Source organism: Salvelinus namaycush, chromosome 5 (assembly GCF_016432855.1).
Source record: "Salvelinus namaycush isolate Seneca chromosome 5, SaNama_1.0, whole genome shotgun sequence".
In the NCBI taxonomy this organism is placed as follows: Eukaryota; Metazoa; Chordata; class Actinopteri; order Salmoniformes; family Salmonidae; genus Salvelinus; species Salvelinus namaycush.
The window spans coordinates 45,020,486-45,039,899 of NC_052311.1; the positions used below are offsets into that span (position 1 = coordinate 45,020,486).

The 19,414-nt window shown below is 42.1% G+C and overlaps 1 protein-coding gene across 2 annotated transcripts in view; it reads right to left on the reverse strand.

Moving 5' to 3' along the window:
• Nucleotides 1-7,480: 7,480 nt before the first annotated feature.
• LOC120048331 (four and a half LIM domains protein 3-like) overlaps nucleotides 7,481-19,414 on the reverse strand; it is a 46,972-nt gene continuing 35,038 nt past the window's right edge. For both annotated transcript variants that reach the window (XM_038994223.1, XM_038994224.1), the window contains exons 2-6: nucleotides 14,411-14,595; nucleotides 13,255-13,429; nucleotides 10,470-10,639; nucleotides 10,049-10,235; nucleotides 7,481-9,701 (exon numbers count right to left, since the gene is read on the reverse strand). In XM_038994223.1, coding sequence (XP_038850151.1) covers nucleotides 9,544-9,701; nucleotides 10,049-10,235; nucleotides 10,470-10,639; nucleotides 13,255-13,429; nucleotides 14,411-14,595 — 875 coding nt within the window. In that variant the 3' untranslated portion in view covers nucleotides 7,481-9,543. The remainder of the gene's footprint in view (nucleotides 9,702-10,048; nucleotides 10,236-10,469; nucleotides 10,640-13,254; nucleotides 13,430-14,410; nucleotides 14,596-19,414) is intronic.

The window sequence follows — 19,414 nt, forward strand, 5'->3', positions numbered from 1 at the left end:
GTTCAATGAACTTAGTAGGCTATACTTTTTAATGGCCATGATCCTATACTCTTCCCAACATGGCGTCTTGTTCACAATGCCAAGGTGTAGGCCTTAAAGGTTCATTCGTTGTCATAGCTAATAATACAGTGGCAGCATAAGCCAAACACTTAACCACTGTCTTTTGATCATTAGTACTGCCTCAAACAGCCAATGACCTCACAGTCTTCTGTCTGGTAAATAGAACAACGTTTTGGCTTAGCAGTTTTGTAGCTAACAAGGCTAATGGCTACAGGCTAATGGCATTACAGCAATCAGGCTTATGTCTGCTTGGCGAAAGAAATATTGGTGGAAGTTATCTTTAAGAGCTAAAAAGAAAAGCACTGTCTGTATGTGTGAATTCTTGGAACAGACAAAAGAAACGAAATGTCTCGACAAAACTGGTTTATCCGTCTTTGATCATGTCTGACTTGCGACGGTCTACCAGTAGTCTAATTCTCCAACTCCAGTGCTAAGTGCGAACGGTGTGATTTTCATCTCTGAAAATGTCTCCCTTCAAATGAGCCAAAATCATATGCAAAGAATGGCTGCTGTGTAGATGGTGATCTGTGTAATTCCTGTGTGACTTTAATTATGTTCCCTCCCCTCCTCTTGAGTATAACACACTTTGGTTCCTACTTTCTACTTATTTTATCAGTCTTCCATGAAACCACCTGTTTCAACAATGCAGCAGCTTTAACAGAAAAAACTGTTTTATTCAATTGTTCAACTGCTCTCAGAATCCCAAATGTGTCCACTTAGTGGATGAAAGGCCTTTTTCGTCATGAGAGTGAGATAACGTGTCTAGTAGTCAGAACTATTATATTTCGACAGGTTTCTTAGTACGGTAATGTTTTCGGCATATCAAATCACCCTAACTGAATAACAACAATTGTGTTACCCAAGGGTTACAATTACCACAAATCCAAATTGAGGGGGGATCTCACTTCATCATTACATTTCAGTGGTTGAAACATTACAAGTCTAGTATGAAGTTTCACTATGTATTTGTATTTACATATGCATACTTATAAACTATTAATAAACAATGATTATTACACTATTCAACTAGCCATTTGGTTTTGCTGCCTCTGTTAACTGGTCCGGTAACCGGCAGTCTTGATCCTCTAGGTCTAGGATAATGAGAATGGGAACCGCCATGTGGGAACAACATGGAGCCTGTTATCACCCTATACAGCTGGCTTTATGGACCCAACTTCCTGTAAGGCCTGAGGATCACTGGAACTAGTCAAATCAGGCCTCCCTCCTACTTTTATGGACTTTATAATAACCAGTTATGCCCTTTATTGTCGGGGAAATGATTTTGTGCCACGTGCTGGAAGTGCGACGAGCATAATTATTAGTGGGATGAAACTCACATGTGCACCAGAGGTGCCTTAGCTGGAGATGTGGAGCAATAGACTGCCTTTGTGTAAACCCCCTAGAGTTGATTGACGCACTGGTGCATTGTATGTTTTTGCATCGTACGCGTCTCAATCCACCGCATCCGCCTATGTCGTACCTCCACATCTGCGGTGAAAAGTGACAGAGCTAGAGTGGTGTTTGTCAGACCAGGAGACATACCGAAAATCGGTCTTCTCACGAAAATGTCTGTAGCGTCCGAATGGTTTGACCTACGAACTAATGTGGAAAGGGGAGATTCTCACAAACACAATGGTGTTCTCCGTTTAGCTCTATGATCTCCACAATTGTCACAGGACTCTTCTGAAGGTAGCCAGTACCAGTAAAAAAAAAATGAATGGAAGTAAGAAGGTATTTTGTGCCTACCCCCAAAAAAGGGGTTAATGTGTTTCAAAAAATATATATAAAAAAAAAAGCTTTCTTATATCACCGTGTTTCTTATGATTTCTATTTTGATTGTCTTTTTTGCAGTTTATGAATGTGTTATTCAATGCGTTTCTCTGGGCTATATTAGTAAAGGCCTAATTCAATATTTATCAAATACATAAAAATAAAAAAAATATTGACACCTAAAGGGGCCCTAAAATAAAAACTCATAGTACCCCCACCCCAACCAAGGCTTAGAGTTTTAAGAATAAAAAAATAAAACATCTAGTTTGTTAAGATAAAATATTTTGGGAGAAATATTCTGGACTTTGAGTCAGAGGCATCATATTATTTTCTTAACTGTCATTCCTTTCCTCCACATCAGTGGAAATTAAAGATTAGAAATAAACAAAAATTGTCAGGCAGTCTTGAATGACAAAGCTTGTCAGTATGTTTGATTGAGTGAGAAACTAAAGTAATGTCACGACTACTTTGTTATTCTTACTGGCCTCTCAGCCTAAATATGCATTAGCTACTATTTCCTTTTCACTCATGGTTGCAATGATTGCTTAGCGGTCGGTCAAACTGTGTATGTTAAGTCAGATACCGTAGTTACCGTCTTTTTTCAGAAACTAAGGACTTCTGAATAGCGTGGATGCGTGTGAGAACTGACTTGTGAAGCCATTTTCAAATGGACATTATTAAGAAACTAAACCAAATGTGTCACTAGAGCCTGATGAAGCCAAGTGAAAGCCCATACTGTAGTTTATCATGCATATACAACATGAACTCATCAACTCACCGCATTTTCACAACAAAGCATCCACAAATGCTGCCAAACATACCCTCGTAAAACTGACCATCCTACCGCTCCTCGACTTCGGCGATGCCATTTATAAAATAGCCTCCAACACTCTACTCAACAAATTGGATGCAGTCTATACTATATGTTTGTCCAGCTTTCTGGCCTGATTTGTTTCCCAGGCATTTTTGCTGGGCAAGGATGATTTGGCTTGGAACTGAGAAATGGATGGCAAACAAATTCAATGGAAGGGAGGGAGAGAGAGAGCGGGAAATTATGCAATTTTGTGCTCTTCCCAATTCCTGTTTGTGGTAGAAACCTTGAGAGAGTCTGTGATGTTCTCTCATTTGCCAGTTGTGGCTAGATACCAGACCTTCATTGTGATTCAATTCCACAATTCTATTTCCAAGAAAACCTTCCTAATTGAACATAATCTAATGTTGTTAATAGGTGCGGTAACGAAAGACGCCGATTGTTCGCCAGAGGATTGCATTTTCAAATCGCAGGTGAGGAGCTTAGCTTTTACAGTATACAGATGCCAAACCTGAATTGTTTCATTGTGTCCTACTGTGAACCATCTAAAAACATCTGTAGACAATATTAGAAAGGCCAAAGTTGTTCGTAAGCATCTGGGTGGTTGCTAAATGGCAATAGTCTATTTTACAGTCTGTTTTGGATTTATTTGGATTTTATTTGCACTGAAATTTAAATTATGCACAACCATCTCAAGTTAGGATCTGGACACTTGAGGCCAGTGAGGGATACGTTTGATTGTTTCTCTTATAGCACTTGTGACATGGAATTTGGAGATTGTATATTTTAGCTTGAGAGACACTGCACGAGACTCAACAGACAGTGTGTAGTCTTGGGCCACTAAGGGCTCTATTCAATCTGTTCCGCTGAAGCATTACAGATATCGCAATAGAAATGTTAAGGTAATTTCCAAATGAGCCGACATATCAAATCAAAGTGTATTGGTCACATACACATATTTAGCAGATGTTATTCTAGCTCCAGCAGTGCAGTAGTATCTAACAATTCACAATTCACAATTCCTGACATTTAATCCTAGTAAAATTTCCCTGTCTTAGGTCAGTTAGGATCACCACTTTATTTTAAGAATGTGAAATGTCAGAATTCTAGTAGAGACAATGATTTATTTCAGCTTTTATTTCTTTCATCGCATTCCCAGTGGGTCAGAAGTTTACATACACTCAATTAGTATTTGGTTTCATTGCCTTTAATTGTTTAACTTGGGTCAAACGTTTTTAGTAGCCTTCCACAAGCTTCCCACAATAAGTTTGGTGAATTTCGGCCCATTCCTCCTGACAGAGCTGGTGTAACTGAGTCTTGGGCTTTGTGGGGCTTTGTGATGGAACGGTTCCGTATTTCACTGAAAGTAAACGTTTTATTTTCAAAATGATCGTTTCTGGATTTGACCATATTAATGACCTAAGGCTCATATTTCTGTGTGTTGTTATGTTATAATTAAGTCTATGATTTGATAGAGCAGTCTGACTGAGCGATGGTAGGCACCAGCAGGCTCGTAAGCATTCATTCAAACAGCACTTTCGTGCGTTTTGCCAGCAGCTCTTCGCAATGCTTCAAGCATTGCGCTGTTTATGACTTCAAGCCTATCAACTCCCGAGATTAGGCTGGTGTAACCGATGTGAAATGGCTAGCTAGTTATCGGGGTGCGCGCTAATAGCGTTTCAAACGTCACTCGCTCTGAGACTTGGAGTAGTTGTTCCCCTTGCTCTGCATGGGTAACACTGCTTCGAGGGTGGCTGTTGTCAATGTGTTCCTGGTTCGATCCCAGGTAGCGGCGAGGAGAGGGATGGAAGCTATACTGTTACACTGGCAATACTAAAGTGCCTATAAGAACATCCAATAGTCAAAGGTATATGAAATACAAATCGTATAAAGAGAAATAGTCCTATAATTCCTATAATAACTACAACCTAAAACTTCTTACCTGGGAATATTGAAGACTCATGTTAAAAGGAACCACCAGCTTTCATATGTTCTCATGTTCTGAGCAAGGAACTTAAACGTTAGCTTTCTTACATGGCACATATTGCACTTTTACTTTCTTCTCCAACACTTTGTTTTTGCATTATTTAAACCAAATTGAACATGTTTCATTATTTATTTGAGGCTAAATTGATTTTATTGATGTATTATATTAAGTTAAAATAAGTGTTCGTTCAGTATTGTTGTAATTGTCATTATTACAAATAAATGTTAAAAAAATCGGCCGATTAATCGGTATTGGCTTTTTTCGGTCCTCCAATAATCGGTATCGGTATCGGCGTTGAAAAATCATAATCGGTCGACATCTAGTTCAGACCCAGGGCCCCGAGCTTAATGATGAACTTGGAAGGTTCTATGGTGTTGAAGGCTGAGCTATAGTCAATGAACAGCATTGTTACATAGGTATTCCTCTTGTCTGAATGGGATAGGGCAGTGTGCAGTGCAATTGCATTGTCTGTGGATTTATTGTGGCGGTATGCAAATTGAAGTGGGTCTAAGGTATAAGCCCTCCCCCTCAGCGCCATTTGTCTACTTGAGGACCACTTTTCAGTCACTGCTGTTGGCTGACCAATCACTATAGAACAAGGTATACAATATACTATTACCACAATACTCTGAATCTTTCTTTATTCCCTGCTAGATTGTGTAATTGTTTTATTCACACTTTCAGTCATTACAAATATAGTCGAACTTCTTAGAGCCCCAGAGTCTTTTAGCCTATACCATCTTTAATTAAGGTCAGTTTCCATATAAACAACTTCAGCTCATGTCTGTTTGTGAGATGGTTCAGTAATATGGGCTTGCTCTGACCACTCCGATCAGCCCTCACCTCACTACCCTAGTCATCTTCCCATAAATCTGAGGGGCCATGTGTGTGCAACTGGCCCCGAGTGAATTTTACCATGGAGCAGCTCCAGATGTGCTCGTCCTCCCTCTTTCTCTCGCTCCCTCCAGTCCTCTTCCCCTCCCATGAGCAAAGTTTTCCATTTCCTTTTTTGGTGAAAAAATCTGAAAGGCAGGAGGGAGAAAGACATTGAACCAATGCCCGCAGGAGAGAGAGTATCTGGCGGTCTGTTTGTTATTGGCCCGTTTGCTTTATCAAGGCGATGAAACGGCCTACTCAGCATAAACACACATACATGCATACACACACACCGTCATAGCAAAGATGTGTAGTTCCTACACCCTTGTGTTATATACTGAATCAGGCCGAGAGGTTTCCAGTAGTTGGGTTACACTGAACCTCGGCCAACAAAGAAGTAGGAATCTGGACATATACTATACTGCCAGTAAAATATCATTTGAATTACATACATTGACTGTCTAAAGCTAGTTGCACAAACAAGTGCCGAACTGGATGACTTACTGTATACAGTATAAGATCACTAGCACAACATCAACCCACACATTAGGGTAAATCTCAACCCCATTTTCAGCCTTTTCCCAACCCTTTCAAATAAGTACAAAAAATGCATTCAGGTGAGAAGTTGTGGGTGGGGGGAATTGCTCTGAAATATTCATTTTGGGGGTGGGTAAATTTAGTTGTACCTAATCCCAACACTTTTTCACTAAAGCATACTTACCAGAAGTCCACTGGCACGTTCTGATAATAAAATAATGTGCATCGGATGTAAATATGGCTTTGGGGAGTTCCTGCCACTTGCAGAGTAAGTTCAAATCCCCCATTGGGCACATAACAAATATTTGAAATGTAGACTCACATTTATTGCAGTATTGTGTTGGGAAGAAAAGTGCAATCATCAACTTGAAAATGAAGACTAGGGGTTCAATTCAATCCAACCTGCATTGCAGTATTTACACAGTACCTTTTTTTCCAATGGTCAAATTAACTCACAGATTGGTCTTGGGTACTGTATTAAAACCTACAACTACTACCAGGGTGACCTATCTCACAAGTATGCTTTCACTTTTCAGAATTAGAATTGTGTTGGCACGGGTTTAATATTGTAAATACAGGCCCATGTCGAATTAGAACTCACAATCATTGAACAGCCAAAAGAGGATTGGCCACCCTTCAGAGCCTGGTTCCTCTCCAGGTTTCTTCCTAGGTTCCGGTCTTTCTAGGGAGTTTTTCCTAGCAACCGTGCTTCTACATCGGCATTGCTTGCTGTTTGGGGTTTCAGGCTGGGTTTCTGTACAGCACTTTGTGACATCGGCTGATGTAAAAGGGCTTTATAAATACATTTGATGTATTTATTTGATTGATTGGTTGAACTATGAGCCAACTGTTTTAAATCGGACTGCGCCACCAATCAGTCATAGCGGTTTGGGGAGAAAAAAAATAACTAGTTGACATGACCACCATTGTCATCAATTTCTTGTTACAATGGATGTAGCTATGAATATAAACATAATCCTCGTAGCCTACATGTTTTATTTATTCGTAAAAGCACATACAGTACGTGTATAAACGTTCAATTTGGTCATATGCTGAAATGGACCTTAATTCCTTTTGAATTTTGTGTAACGTCAGTAGTTAGGTCAAGGAAGCATCATGCAATATATAATTGGCACACTCCACTTACCAAGAACATTGTGTCACCTGCTTTTATATTTATCCTTGAGGTGGTACCACCAGCTCATATAGATGGGAGTGTATTTCATACCGAATACCTCCCTTGAGATGACTTAGAGGCGCCTTGTAAGAGCAAAAAGAGCTAGATTTACTCCTAAAGATCAAAATATCACTTTTGCAATGAACTGTCAATATTAAGACCAGAAGAGGTGTTTCACTAAATCTAAGTCCAAAACATCTGGTTTTCGGGTTAAACATTTTTATTTTTAAATGAAAGTTACTAAGTTTGAATTAAGACTTCTTTAATAACATTTTATAAACAGGTCATACAAATGAACAATTTAACAGAATACACTTAACTGATTTGAATCAACTCTTCCATCACACCGATGGCGTGTTTCTCCATATTTTTTAGAATCATAAAAAGCACATTTGCCAACTCTGACTTGCCAGCATCAAAGCTCAAAATAATGAAATAAAGATATTTATTTTAATTTTCTTCTATACCTGACAATCAACAGCAACAATCAATATAATTTTTAGGCAAACAAATACTATTTGAAATCTTTCAAATACTTTCAGCATTTGCCTTAGACTGCCTGAAGTGCCAATGGGTGGGGTTTGCAGTCTTGCGACTATTCTATTGGTTCCATTGCGTCAGGCAAGCTCAATTAAGCCCAGCTAAATTATTTCAAATAGAATTTGAACCCATGTCTGGTAATGACAAAGACATGCATACCACTTAGTTGATGAAATGCAGCTCAGCTTCTTTGGGACTAGCCCATTTATTATCAAACAACAGCGATAATAGCAGAAAGGTTAAATACAAAAGGCGGAAAAAAGGAAATATGCTTGATGAAAAATATCATAGATAAATGTCAATATGGAAAAAAGTAAACAATAGTTATTTAAAGGCAAAGAGTGGTTTAGGTGTTGCTCCATATATAAAATGCTCGTGTTGCGTTTGTATGTTCACAAATGATGGGAGCAAGGAAAATATTTTAGCCATAGTGCAAATACATGACAACGTGCTGCTTATGTCTTAACTGACTTCATTGGGTTTTTCTCCAGCACGCCAAGCTTTCTTTCTTTTCACGTTCTCTCAATTTCTAGATTTTTCTTCATCTCTTGGACCTTTTCTTTGGTATACTATTGAAGACATTCACTGTCTGGAGCAGTGTTGGACAACGGCATAAACAAACCACTGCAACATATTATTCTCTTCAAATAATTATGATCCGGCTACAGGTTAAGTAACAACTAAAGCAAGACAGCAAATACTGCTTTGAAACCCGAATTGACACAGGAGAACAGTCATATGCACAAAACTGCAATTATCAGCATTGAATCACTCAAACATATTTGACTTGCATAACATATTTACAAATGGAGTAAATATCAGGGTTCTGTGGCTGCTTTACAAAGTGTTGCTTTCATAGATTAGTGGTGATGCGTTCATACAAAAAATCTAGCAAAAAAAGTACGCATAGCTGTAAGCATTTTTCTTTTCTTTGGTTTGATAATACATACTATATAAAGTAAGGGATTTTTTTTTAAAGGCACATAACACTTTGTCACAGTCACAACTTATTGTGGAGAAGGAAAGCCTTGGAGTGGATCTCCCCTCTCCAGTCTAGATCGCAACTACATCAAAATAGTATGATTTCGACCAATGTTCGATGGACAATTTGCATGTTGGTCAATGTTATCCTCACATATTCAAATGCTATAGCCTCTAATACAGCATATTGGAGTAGTGATCGTGGAATTCAATTCAGATCCATGGTTTTCCCCCATACCAGTTCATTCTTTGATGGCAGATATTACATTTCTTTGGTAGGTCATTATTTTGGTTGGTAGATCATTCTTTTGGTTGGTAGATCATTGGCAACCCATCAAATGACACCCCTAATCAGTTAATCGTTCATAACGGTTCAGTTCTGTCCGAAGATAAGACTTCCCCCCCCCCCCCTCTGTTAAACCAAACATAATCGGACCTGAAAGTCACTCGTACATACAGGTGAAGATAAAGTAGGTCTATTTGGCAAAGACGACAATGAAAACGTGCCTCTGCCAAGTTATATCAACCTTAGTCTGGCTGATTTTTGTCTACGTCTGTGCTTCAGTAGCCTGATGCTTCGCTCTGGTGTTTGACAGCAAGCAGCAGAAAGCTCTGGGGGAGGATGAGGGATCGAGCTGTGGTCTAGTGAGCAAGTTGTGTGTGTTGGCATGACCTGAGAGGCAGTCTGTGGGTCTGTGTTAACAACCTTGGCAGTGATGGGGGGGGGGGGGGGGGGGGGCGGCCCTGGGGTTGACCTAGGTGGGCGTGTGTGAGGAGAGGGGCGATACGGTGTCTGTGTGTGGTCTATAGATTGCTATTGGTGTTGCAGTCGCGACACAGGATCTGGTCTCCATTGGGGAAGAAGCCCGCCCCCACCAGAGAGACGGAGCACTCTGTGCAGGTGAAGCAGGGCTGGTGCCACTGGCGCTCCTCAAACGAGATGTACTTCCCTCCGCCAAAACCTGGACAAGACAGGAAGGTATTATTTTCAACATTGAAATAGTTATTTAACAAAACAGCAAGTAGCCACTGAGGTCGCCTCCCATACATAAACATGTGTAATCAATGGCCGCGTTCCAGATGATCTGCAATGCAGTAGCCACGAGTAAAAATAACCAATGATTGAATGCCATGTTATCCATCCCTTTTGAGATTTGGTGCGCGACTGCTATGTAGGCAGTCTGGAACATGGCCAACAATTACTCAGTAAACCTGGATCCTCAGGAAAAAAAATACATGTCTATAGCAGCCTGTCTCAACTGTCCCCTGCTACTGGGTCATAATAGCTGTCTATGACCTTTGACCCTACCTGTGATAGGCTTGCTGCAGGCCTCACACTTCTTGGAGTATAGGCTGCCGAAGCACTTGAGGCAGTAGGGGTTGTCTTCGCGCGAGGTGAAGTGCTGCCCTGCCAGCTGCACCTTGCAGCCCGCACACACAAAGCACTCCTTGTGCCACGGCTCATCCCGATACGTCACGCCCCCTTTAGCCAGGGCCTGGAGGGAAGAGAGGGTCAAAGGTCATCATAGTTACTCAGACCACAAGTCAAGATGATAGAATGGAATACACTCAATAGATGTGATAAAAATGTTTCATAATAATACAGAATGGATACCCTCTGTTAAGGCTTTTGCCACACAACTCCTTAACCCCTTTGATTCCCAGAATCAGGAAATATGGAATAAGCAGGGAATAAAAAGAGGGAATTTGGGGGAAATGTTCACACGGACCTTTTTGCAGCGGGTGCAGCGCGGGGCGAACTTGTCCTCATAGCAGGACACGCAGTAGTGTTCATCCTTGTCTGGGATGAAGGACTTGGAGCCGATGGGCTGCTCACAGCTGTGGCAGATGAAACATCCCTCGTGCCATGTGGAGCCACCATACTCCAACTTCCTCGTGCCTGGGAGTGCAGAGAGAGAGGAGAGAAAAATGAAATGAGAAAGAAGGAAATATTTATTTGGTATTAGACAATATTGAAGTAAAAAGCATTTTTTTTTTTTTACGAAAAAGAAGGTCCAAGTCAGAAGATGAATGGCAGTTGACAGCGATAATAGCAACAGAATGTCCCACTGTTGAGGAAATATTTTGTTGAAGGGAAAATTGAGTGAGAACAAAAAGAAAAAGCCCCGTCAAGAGTGCACAACACTTCACCGCTTGGCTGAATATCCCTGGCAACCGACATTACTGTAGCTCAATCCAGACCTGGGTTCAAATACTTTTTGAAAATATGTCAAATACTTAAAGCTGTGCTTGATTGAACTTGCCTGTTGCAATGGAACCAATAGAAAAGTCCAACATTTGCAAACCCCGCCCACCTGGTACACCAGGCTGGCTAAAGCGAATGCTCAAAGTTTTTGAAAGATTTCAAATAGAACAAGACCTGGGTTCAAATACTATCAGATCCGTCTAAGTGACAGAGTGCTTCTGAGGATTCCATTGGAAAGGCTTAGGGGATATTCTTGAGGTGATTTAAGTTTGGTATGGAGTTCTAAGAAAAATGACACCTGAGCTTTACCAAGTGAAGCTTGACAGTGCAAAACTACACCCTAGGCAAGAAGCCACTAGCAGCAGCACAACATCAGAATAATAGCTAACACTTTATTTGGATAATCCCAACTCCCAATTACAGTATATGGTTTGTAGATGTTCAATAACTGTCATCAACATTTCAAAAAACAATCCACTAACCCTAACCCTTATTCTAAACCTAGATGCTAAAGACACTTTGTCGATAGTATGACTATCTGTAGATCATCTACAGCACCAGTCAAAAGTTTGGACACACCTACTCATTCAAGGGTTTTTATTTTTTAATATTTTCTACATTGTAGTTCCCACATATGCTGAGCACTTGTTGGCTGCTTTTCCTTCACTCGCGGTCCAACTCATCCCAAACCATCTCAATTGGGTTGAGGTCGGGTGATTGTTGAGGCCAGGTCATCTAGTGGAGGCCAGGTCATCTAATGCAGCACTACATCACTCTCCTTCTTGTTCAAATAGCCCTTACACAGCCTGGAGGTGTGTTGGGTCATTGTCCTGTTGAAAAACAAATTATAGCCCCACTAAGCGCAAACCATATTGGGTTGGCGTATTGCTGCAGAACGCTGTGGTAGCCATACTGGTTCAGCCATACTGGTTCATACTGGTGCCTTGAATTCTAATTAAATCACTGACAGTTTCACCAGCAAAGCACCATCACACCTCCTCCCCCATGCGAGAACAGTCTATGACTAGGGTGTCTTACCAGAGGCTGCTGCCGATACAGTGTATAACCCGCCAGCTGTATGTTAATCAAATCAAACTTTATTTGTCACATGCGCCGAATACAAGTGTTGACTTTACCGTGAAATGCTTACTGACAAGCCCTTAACCAACAGTGCAGTTCAAGAAGAGGTCGACGTTCAGCCACGACTCTGAAACATACGATATTACAGTTTAACGTCCCGTTGGTAGGATATACGTGCTTTTAGTTCGTCCACTTTATTATCCAGCGATTGTACGTTGGCCAATTGCAACGATGGTAAAGGCAGATTAGCCACACGTCGCCAGGATCCTCACAAGGCACCCCGATCTCCTTCCGCCCTACCTCCGCCTCGTTCTCCTGCGAATGACGGGGATGAGGGCCTGTTAGGGTGTCTGGAGTAAATCCCTCTTGTCCAACTCATTAAAGAAAAATTATTTGCCCAAATAAAGTGTGATGGAATAATATGACACTATACCCAATCTGGTTGGCACTAAAACATGTCATTATTTTCCAGGCTCTGGAAAGATACATTTATCTTCACAGTTAGCTATCTGACATCTCTACTGACACCATCCAACACCATCAACGCATACTGAATACAGTGAAGGGGATTTGTCTAAACTAAAAGAGAAGTATCCAAAAAAAAAAAAAAAAGAAGGTACACCACCTCCACCACACTCTTCCTGGAATCATTTGCTGTTTTACGATTTTTTTCCCCCGTTTTGGCTGATACAGTGGTGCCGAAATAGTTTACGGGCTTATCTCGTTATCATCAGACACTTGGCCACTCTCCAAGGCACGGGGATTTGGCTCAGAGACAGCAAGTAAGGCAAACTGGCAATTACTCTGTCACATTCTGCCCCGGCCGCGCTAACTCTTTCTTCTCTCTCTTTTGTCTCTCTGACATTCTCGCTTCCTCTGTATCTCTTTCTCTGGCTAGGTGCAAATGTTTTGTTGTCAAAGATTTCTCTATATCTCAAGCTTTACGACAAAGCCTCTTTGTGCTTTTCATGTTCAATATCCTATATCTTCAGACCATCTTAAACACTCAGCTGCACAAATTATGAACAGTGCCTGGGTGACGCAAGGACAAACAATTTCCAGGGACGTGGGGGAGATCATGATTACAGTCTTGTGTCACGTAGTGTACAGTATGTGTAGCCTATGTTAAATATATATGCTAGGAGTGTTTTCATGTCAGTGGAGGCTGGTGTCACTAAAAATCAGAGGATGGGCTCCATTCATTTCATTACACCCCACCCCCCCAGTACCTGGCATGACGGTCTTGTCGCAGGCCACACACTTGGATGAGAACTCATTGCAGTAGCAGTCGTTGCACAGCAGCGCCTCCTCCTGGCTGGTGAAGGGCTCATCCGCCAGCGAGCGGTCACAGCGGAAACAACGGAAACAGTGCTCGTGGTAGTGCCTGTTCTCGTAGAACAGCTCCTGAAGATACAACAAGGGCAACAGTAGAGATCAGAATCATAGCTACCCATCCACTACCGTTGTGCCATTGAGCAAGCCACTTCACTCCTAGACTGCTCCAGGGGCGCTGCACTGATGCTGACCCTGTGCTTTGTCGTGTTTGGAGTAGTTGGGAGCAGGTCAAAATACAGGTTACATTTGCAAGATTAGTACTTTATGGTCATTCTATTCTTCCATCCAAGACAATTTATAGACACAAATTCCTAGGACTCCCTGGAAAGGAGTGCAATGTAGGCCACACGATGTAATGGAAGGTGTAATGTAGAAGTGATTGGCTACACATGTACATTGGATACAATTGCATTGGTGACCCCGTTTCAAATGACCAGTGAACTACTGTGACCACCATGGTCAAGTATTGTAAATTATCTAAAAAAATAGTGCATTATACATCTAATTTAAAGTGTTCCGGATCTGTAATGAAAACAACTCTGGTGACTCCCAGGTCATCCTGACACGGCAAGTACCAGGAAAACTCCTGGGGCGGCAGGTCGAATCCCCGAGCTGTGAGAGTGAGAGAGGCTGGGAGAACACACACCCACCCACATCGCTTATCCCATCCACTCCCTCTTGTTACTGTCGCAAATAAACAGCTTCATGTGTTTGTTTTCCATTAAGGAAATATTAAAACTGCATTCATTGTGGAGAACAAGGAGACATTTTCCTCACACAACATTTCATGGTCTGACACGGCATGGCTGGCTAGTTGAGCTTGGTTGGAAACCATCTGTAATGGCATGTTAAATTAGCCTAATCCTTGCACTGCCACATTCATACCATGAAAGACAACTGCCTCATTTAGCATACAGAATGCATAATTAACGAGAACTACCAACTACCACTCATTACCATGTAACAACAGTTTGCAGTGTTGAAATGACTCAACAAGTATTGCATGCCCTAATGAACATAACCCACTAGTGGATCCATCAAAAGTCTTACCCTGGCATCATGGCCGATTAGCTCCTTGCACTCGTCGCAGGTGTTGGCGAACAGGCTGTCGTAACAGGGGATGCAGTAGGGGTTGTCCCCCTCTCCCCCATCTGCCTGGATGTACTTGCGTCCATATAGGGACTCCTTGCAGTTGTCGCAGTCGAACCGGTCGCTCATTGTGACTTGTTCCATCCCTGCAACAGAAAAACAGTGTCGGCGTGAACATGAGCCTTTAAAATGAACCCTTTGTGCTAGGGAAGGCAAGCGGCAAGGAGGCAGGGAGAGGGGGACACACAGGGTGGAGGGGGAGATGAGATGAACTCTGGAAAGGAGAGACATCAGTGAACTTAAAATGTTAACACCTGTAGTGTTTTGGTCTGTTAAATTTGTCATTTGCAAGCATTTTTCTGTCTGTCATTCTCTTCACTTTCTACTGTTCACCTTTAACTGAACTGAAGTTTAACTAAAACTTAACACTCAATGGAGAGAGAGAGAGAGAGAGACATGGAGTGAAATAGGAGAAAGAGAGGGAACAGGAGATGGAGACATGGCATTCATGAGAGGTAGTTCAAAACAGCTATTAACTTTTATTGCTGTGTGATGAAAGCGAGAGGCACACGCAGACACACAGAGAGAGAGAGGTGGCACAGAGCTATCACTCTGGGCTTTGCTTGCACTCCTCCGTAACACTATCAACCCCTCTGAATCTACTGTCTCCGAGATGAAAGGAATGAAACGGTAAATGCAAATATTTGAGGTAAATATTTATGTTGGGAAGAGATGGAGATCTGTGTGGACCACCAACCGAGACAGCGGTGAAGACTGACTACCCTCATGTCAAACTCATGACAGTCGACTTGTGAAAACACAAATCGAGGATAGGCCTACATTCGCTATATATACACAAAAGTATGTGGACACCCTTTCAAATTAGTGGATAGGGCTATTTCAGCCACACCCGTTGCTGGCAGGTGTATACAATCAAGCACACAGACATGCAATCTCCATAGAGCTGCCCTGGTCAACTGTAAGTGCTGTTATTGTGAAGTGGAAACATCTAGGATCAACAAAGGCTCAAGCACAAAGTGGTAGGCCACACAAGCTCACAGAACGGGACCAGCGAGTGCTGAATTGCATTGGGCTTAAAAGTAATCTGCATTCGGTTGCAACACTCACTACCGAGTTACAAACTACCTCTGGAAGCAACATCAGTACACAAACTGTTCGTCGGGAGCTTCATGAAATGGGTTTCCATGGCCAAGCAGCTGCACACAAGCCTAAGATTAAAATGCGCAATGCCAAGTGTCGCCTGGAGTGGTGTAAAGCTCACCGCTATTTGACTCTGGCGCAGTGGAAACGCATTCTCTGGAGTAATACATCACGCTTCACCATCTGTCAGTTCGACGGACTAATCTGGGTTTGGTGGATGCCAGGAGAACACTACCTACCCCATGCATACTGCCAACTGTAAAGTTTGGTGGAAGAGGAATAATGGTCTGGGGCTGTTATTCATGGTTCGGGCTAGGGCCCTTAGTTCCAGTGAAGGGAAATATTAACGCTACAGCATACAATGACATTCTAGACAATTCTGTGCTTCCAACTTCCAAGACGGCGCTGGAGAAGATGGCTGACGTTTTACGTGCTCCTAACAGATTGTGTTTATGTTCATTTTTTTGCGTTGTTTGTAACTTATTTTGTACATAATGTTGCTGCTACCATCTCTTATGACCGAAAATAACTTCTGGACAACCAGAAGAGGACAATTTTTTCTTTTTTAAATAACTCTAGACCACCTTTACTCCACACGGAGACAAGTACCAAGCTCTCCCTCACCCTCCATTTGCAAATCTGACCATAATTCCATCATAATTCCATCAAACAGGATTCCTGTTTACAAGCTAAAATTAAAGCAGGAAGCACCAGGGACTTGGTCAAAAAAAAAAGTGGTCAGATGAAGCAGATGCTAAGCGATAGGACTTTTGCTAGCACAGACTGGAATATGTTCCGGGATTCTTCCTATGGCATTGAGGAGTACACCACATCAGTCATTGGCTTCATCAATAAGTGCATCGATGATGTCGTCCCCACAGTGAATGTACGTACATATCCCAACCAGAAGCCATGGATTACAGGCATCATCCGCACTGGGCTAAAGGCTAGAGCTGCCGCTTACAAGGAGCGGGACTCCAACCCGGAAGCTTATAAGACATCCCGCTATGCCCTCCGACAAACATCAAACAGGCAAAGCGTCAATACAGGACTAAGATCAAATTGTACTACACCGGCACCGATGCTCGTCGGATGTGGCAGGGCTTGCAAACCATTGCAAACCATTATCGTTGTCATCAACATTGAATGGTTAATGCAGCACATGCAACAGACTGAACGAAGGTGTCTCGTGGGCTAGCAACAACAAATGCGCTCCTTGAGTGACAGGGGATGGGACTAGTGTGTGGAAAGCGGCATGGAGCTTTTCTGTGTGGAAAGCGGCATGGCGAGAGAGAGAGAGCGGAGAGAGATGAATCAAGTGGAGTAAACTATACTCCCTGACGAAGGCCATGCAGCCGAAACGCGGCGGATTTGTAAAACTTTGTTTCTATTGAACACGCCATACAAATAAAGGCATTTTAATTAATTATATGAAGAGTGCCTTGATCCTCCTTTCTTTTCAGAGGCTTATAAACAGCTTCTTCCCCCAAGCAATAAGACTCCTGAACATCTAATCAAATGGCTACCCAGACTATTTGCATTGCTCCCCCCCTCTCTTTTACACCGCTGCTACTCTCCATTATTATAAATGCATAGCCGCTTTAATAACTCTACCTACATGTACATATTACCTCAACTAACCGGTGCCCCCGCATATTAACTCTGTACGGTACCCTCTGTATATAGTCTCGCTATTGTTATTTTACTGCTGCTCTTTAACTACTTGTTACTTTTATTTCTTATTTGTATTTTTTAAACTGCATTGTTGGTTAGGGCCTTATAAGTAAGCATTTCACTGTACAGTAAGGTGTAGACCTGTTGTATTTGGCGCATGTGACTAATACAATTTGGATTTGATCCTAATAGCAGGAAAGGGGGGGGGACAACTCCATATTAATCCCCATGATTTTGGAACGAGGTGTTCGACCAGCAGGTGTCCACATACTTTTGGTCATGTAGTGTATATTCACTAACATATGTTATATTTATAACGTTTTTAAAGGAACATCAGTTTGATGACATACTATATCTTAGCTGAAGTACACAGTGCACAATAATATTGTTTGCGCATTATGGTAATGGTATCTGTTTGCCAAAACATTACAGCGTCGCTGAAGGAAAGCCCTGTGATAAGTGTTCAACCACCCAGAAATAATAATCATGTCTGATAAAATAATGAAATCAAGACTTGAGAGGTCTAGTGCTGCCTGTGTTAATATGCACACACGAAGTGCAATCACCACAACACATAATACTGGATCAAAGACCACAGACCTACACTATCATGTTTCAGTGCTCGGTGAGGGGCAATTCCACTGTTCAAGTAAATGTGTTTTATTACATTTTTGGAAATTATTAGAAGTAGTCCTCGTGCATAGAGTTGTAAGGTTCGTTTCACTTTGCGATCATTGGTTTTTGTTTGACGTAGATTTGTTTTTATTTTAAAAATGGGAGTCCGTCATTCATGTGGAATTGCTTCAAATGAGTCGGGTGATGGAGTCAAGTTAAAAATGTCCTCACCTGCTCCTAATGTTCATAAATAACACAATGATGTGTTCTCTGAAATTACACCACTTTGGCGAGGCACTTTCAACCCCCTCTCTTCCCCCTTCAATAAGCAGAACCATAAATTAGGGAGCGTTGCTGTTGGGGAGTCCTGCGGTCTCTGGTTCACGTCACTAGCCAACCACATCTCTACAACTAATGAGGCAACTGATACCTATCCCCCTAGGACCTGACAGACTCAACCATTATTCACTTCATTGTCCTGAAACTGGGGGGCTGGCGTCACTGTCAACCACCTTGGTTAAACCGAACATGGATGATTGGATGGAATTTGAGCTTGCAACCCCACAGTTCAATACCTATGACTTTTAGTGCGCCAAAGTAAATGTTAGCTAGCTTCATGCCAATGACTTGTCTATACATATGACACAAGGCTAAGATGTAGTCTGCACCATCAAACCAAAACATATCTGCCGCACCAGGTATGCGCTAGCCTTGCTTTCCAAACAGGTGAACGAGACCAGGCATGTGCATACTCATGCGGTACTGAAAGCAAAGGTTAGCCTGTGTTCTGACATCATCCTTCATCTAAAATAAAATGGAGGATCTGTGTATTGCCCTTTCCCAGTTCATTTGTATTAGCAGCTTGCAAACAAGTCGTTCAAAGTATGGCCAGAAAGCACTTACGTTTGATGTAGGCACTAGTTCTGTGAAGGCTGGACCAATATTGCATTGGAGATGTCTAAACAATAAAGGGTACAAGCTTTCGGAGTCTGGAATGGATCATCCAAGGCATTCTGGAGCCCACTTATGCCCCCCTTGCGTGGCCCATCCAGGCAGATTTGGCCCAACATCCAAATTAAACTCAGCAAAAAAAGAAACGTCCCTTTCAGGACCCGGTCTTTCAAAGATAATTCGTAAAAATCCAAATAACTTCACTGTAAAGTGTTTAAACACCGTTTCCCATGCTTGTTCAATGAACCATACACAGTTAATGAACATGCTCCTGTGGAACGGTTGTTAAGACACTAACAGCTTACAGACGGTTGGGAATTAAGGTCACAGTTATGAAAACTTTGTGTCCTAAAGAGTCCTTTCTACTGACCCTGAAAAACACCAAAAGAAAGATGCCCAGGGTCCCTGCTCATCTGCGTGAACGTGCCTTAGGCATGCTGCAAGGAGGCATGAGGACTGCAGATGTGGCCAGGGCAATAAATTGCAATGTCTGTACTGTGAGACGCCTAAGACCGCGCTACAGGGAGACGGGACGGACAGCTGATTGTCCTCGCTGTGGCAGAC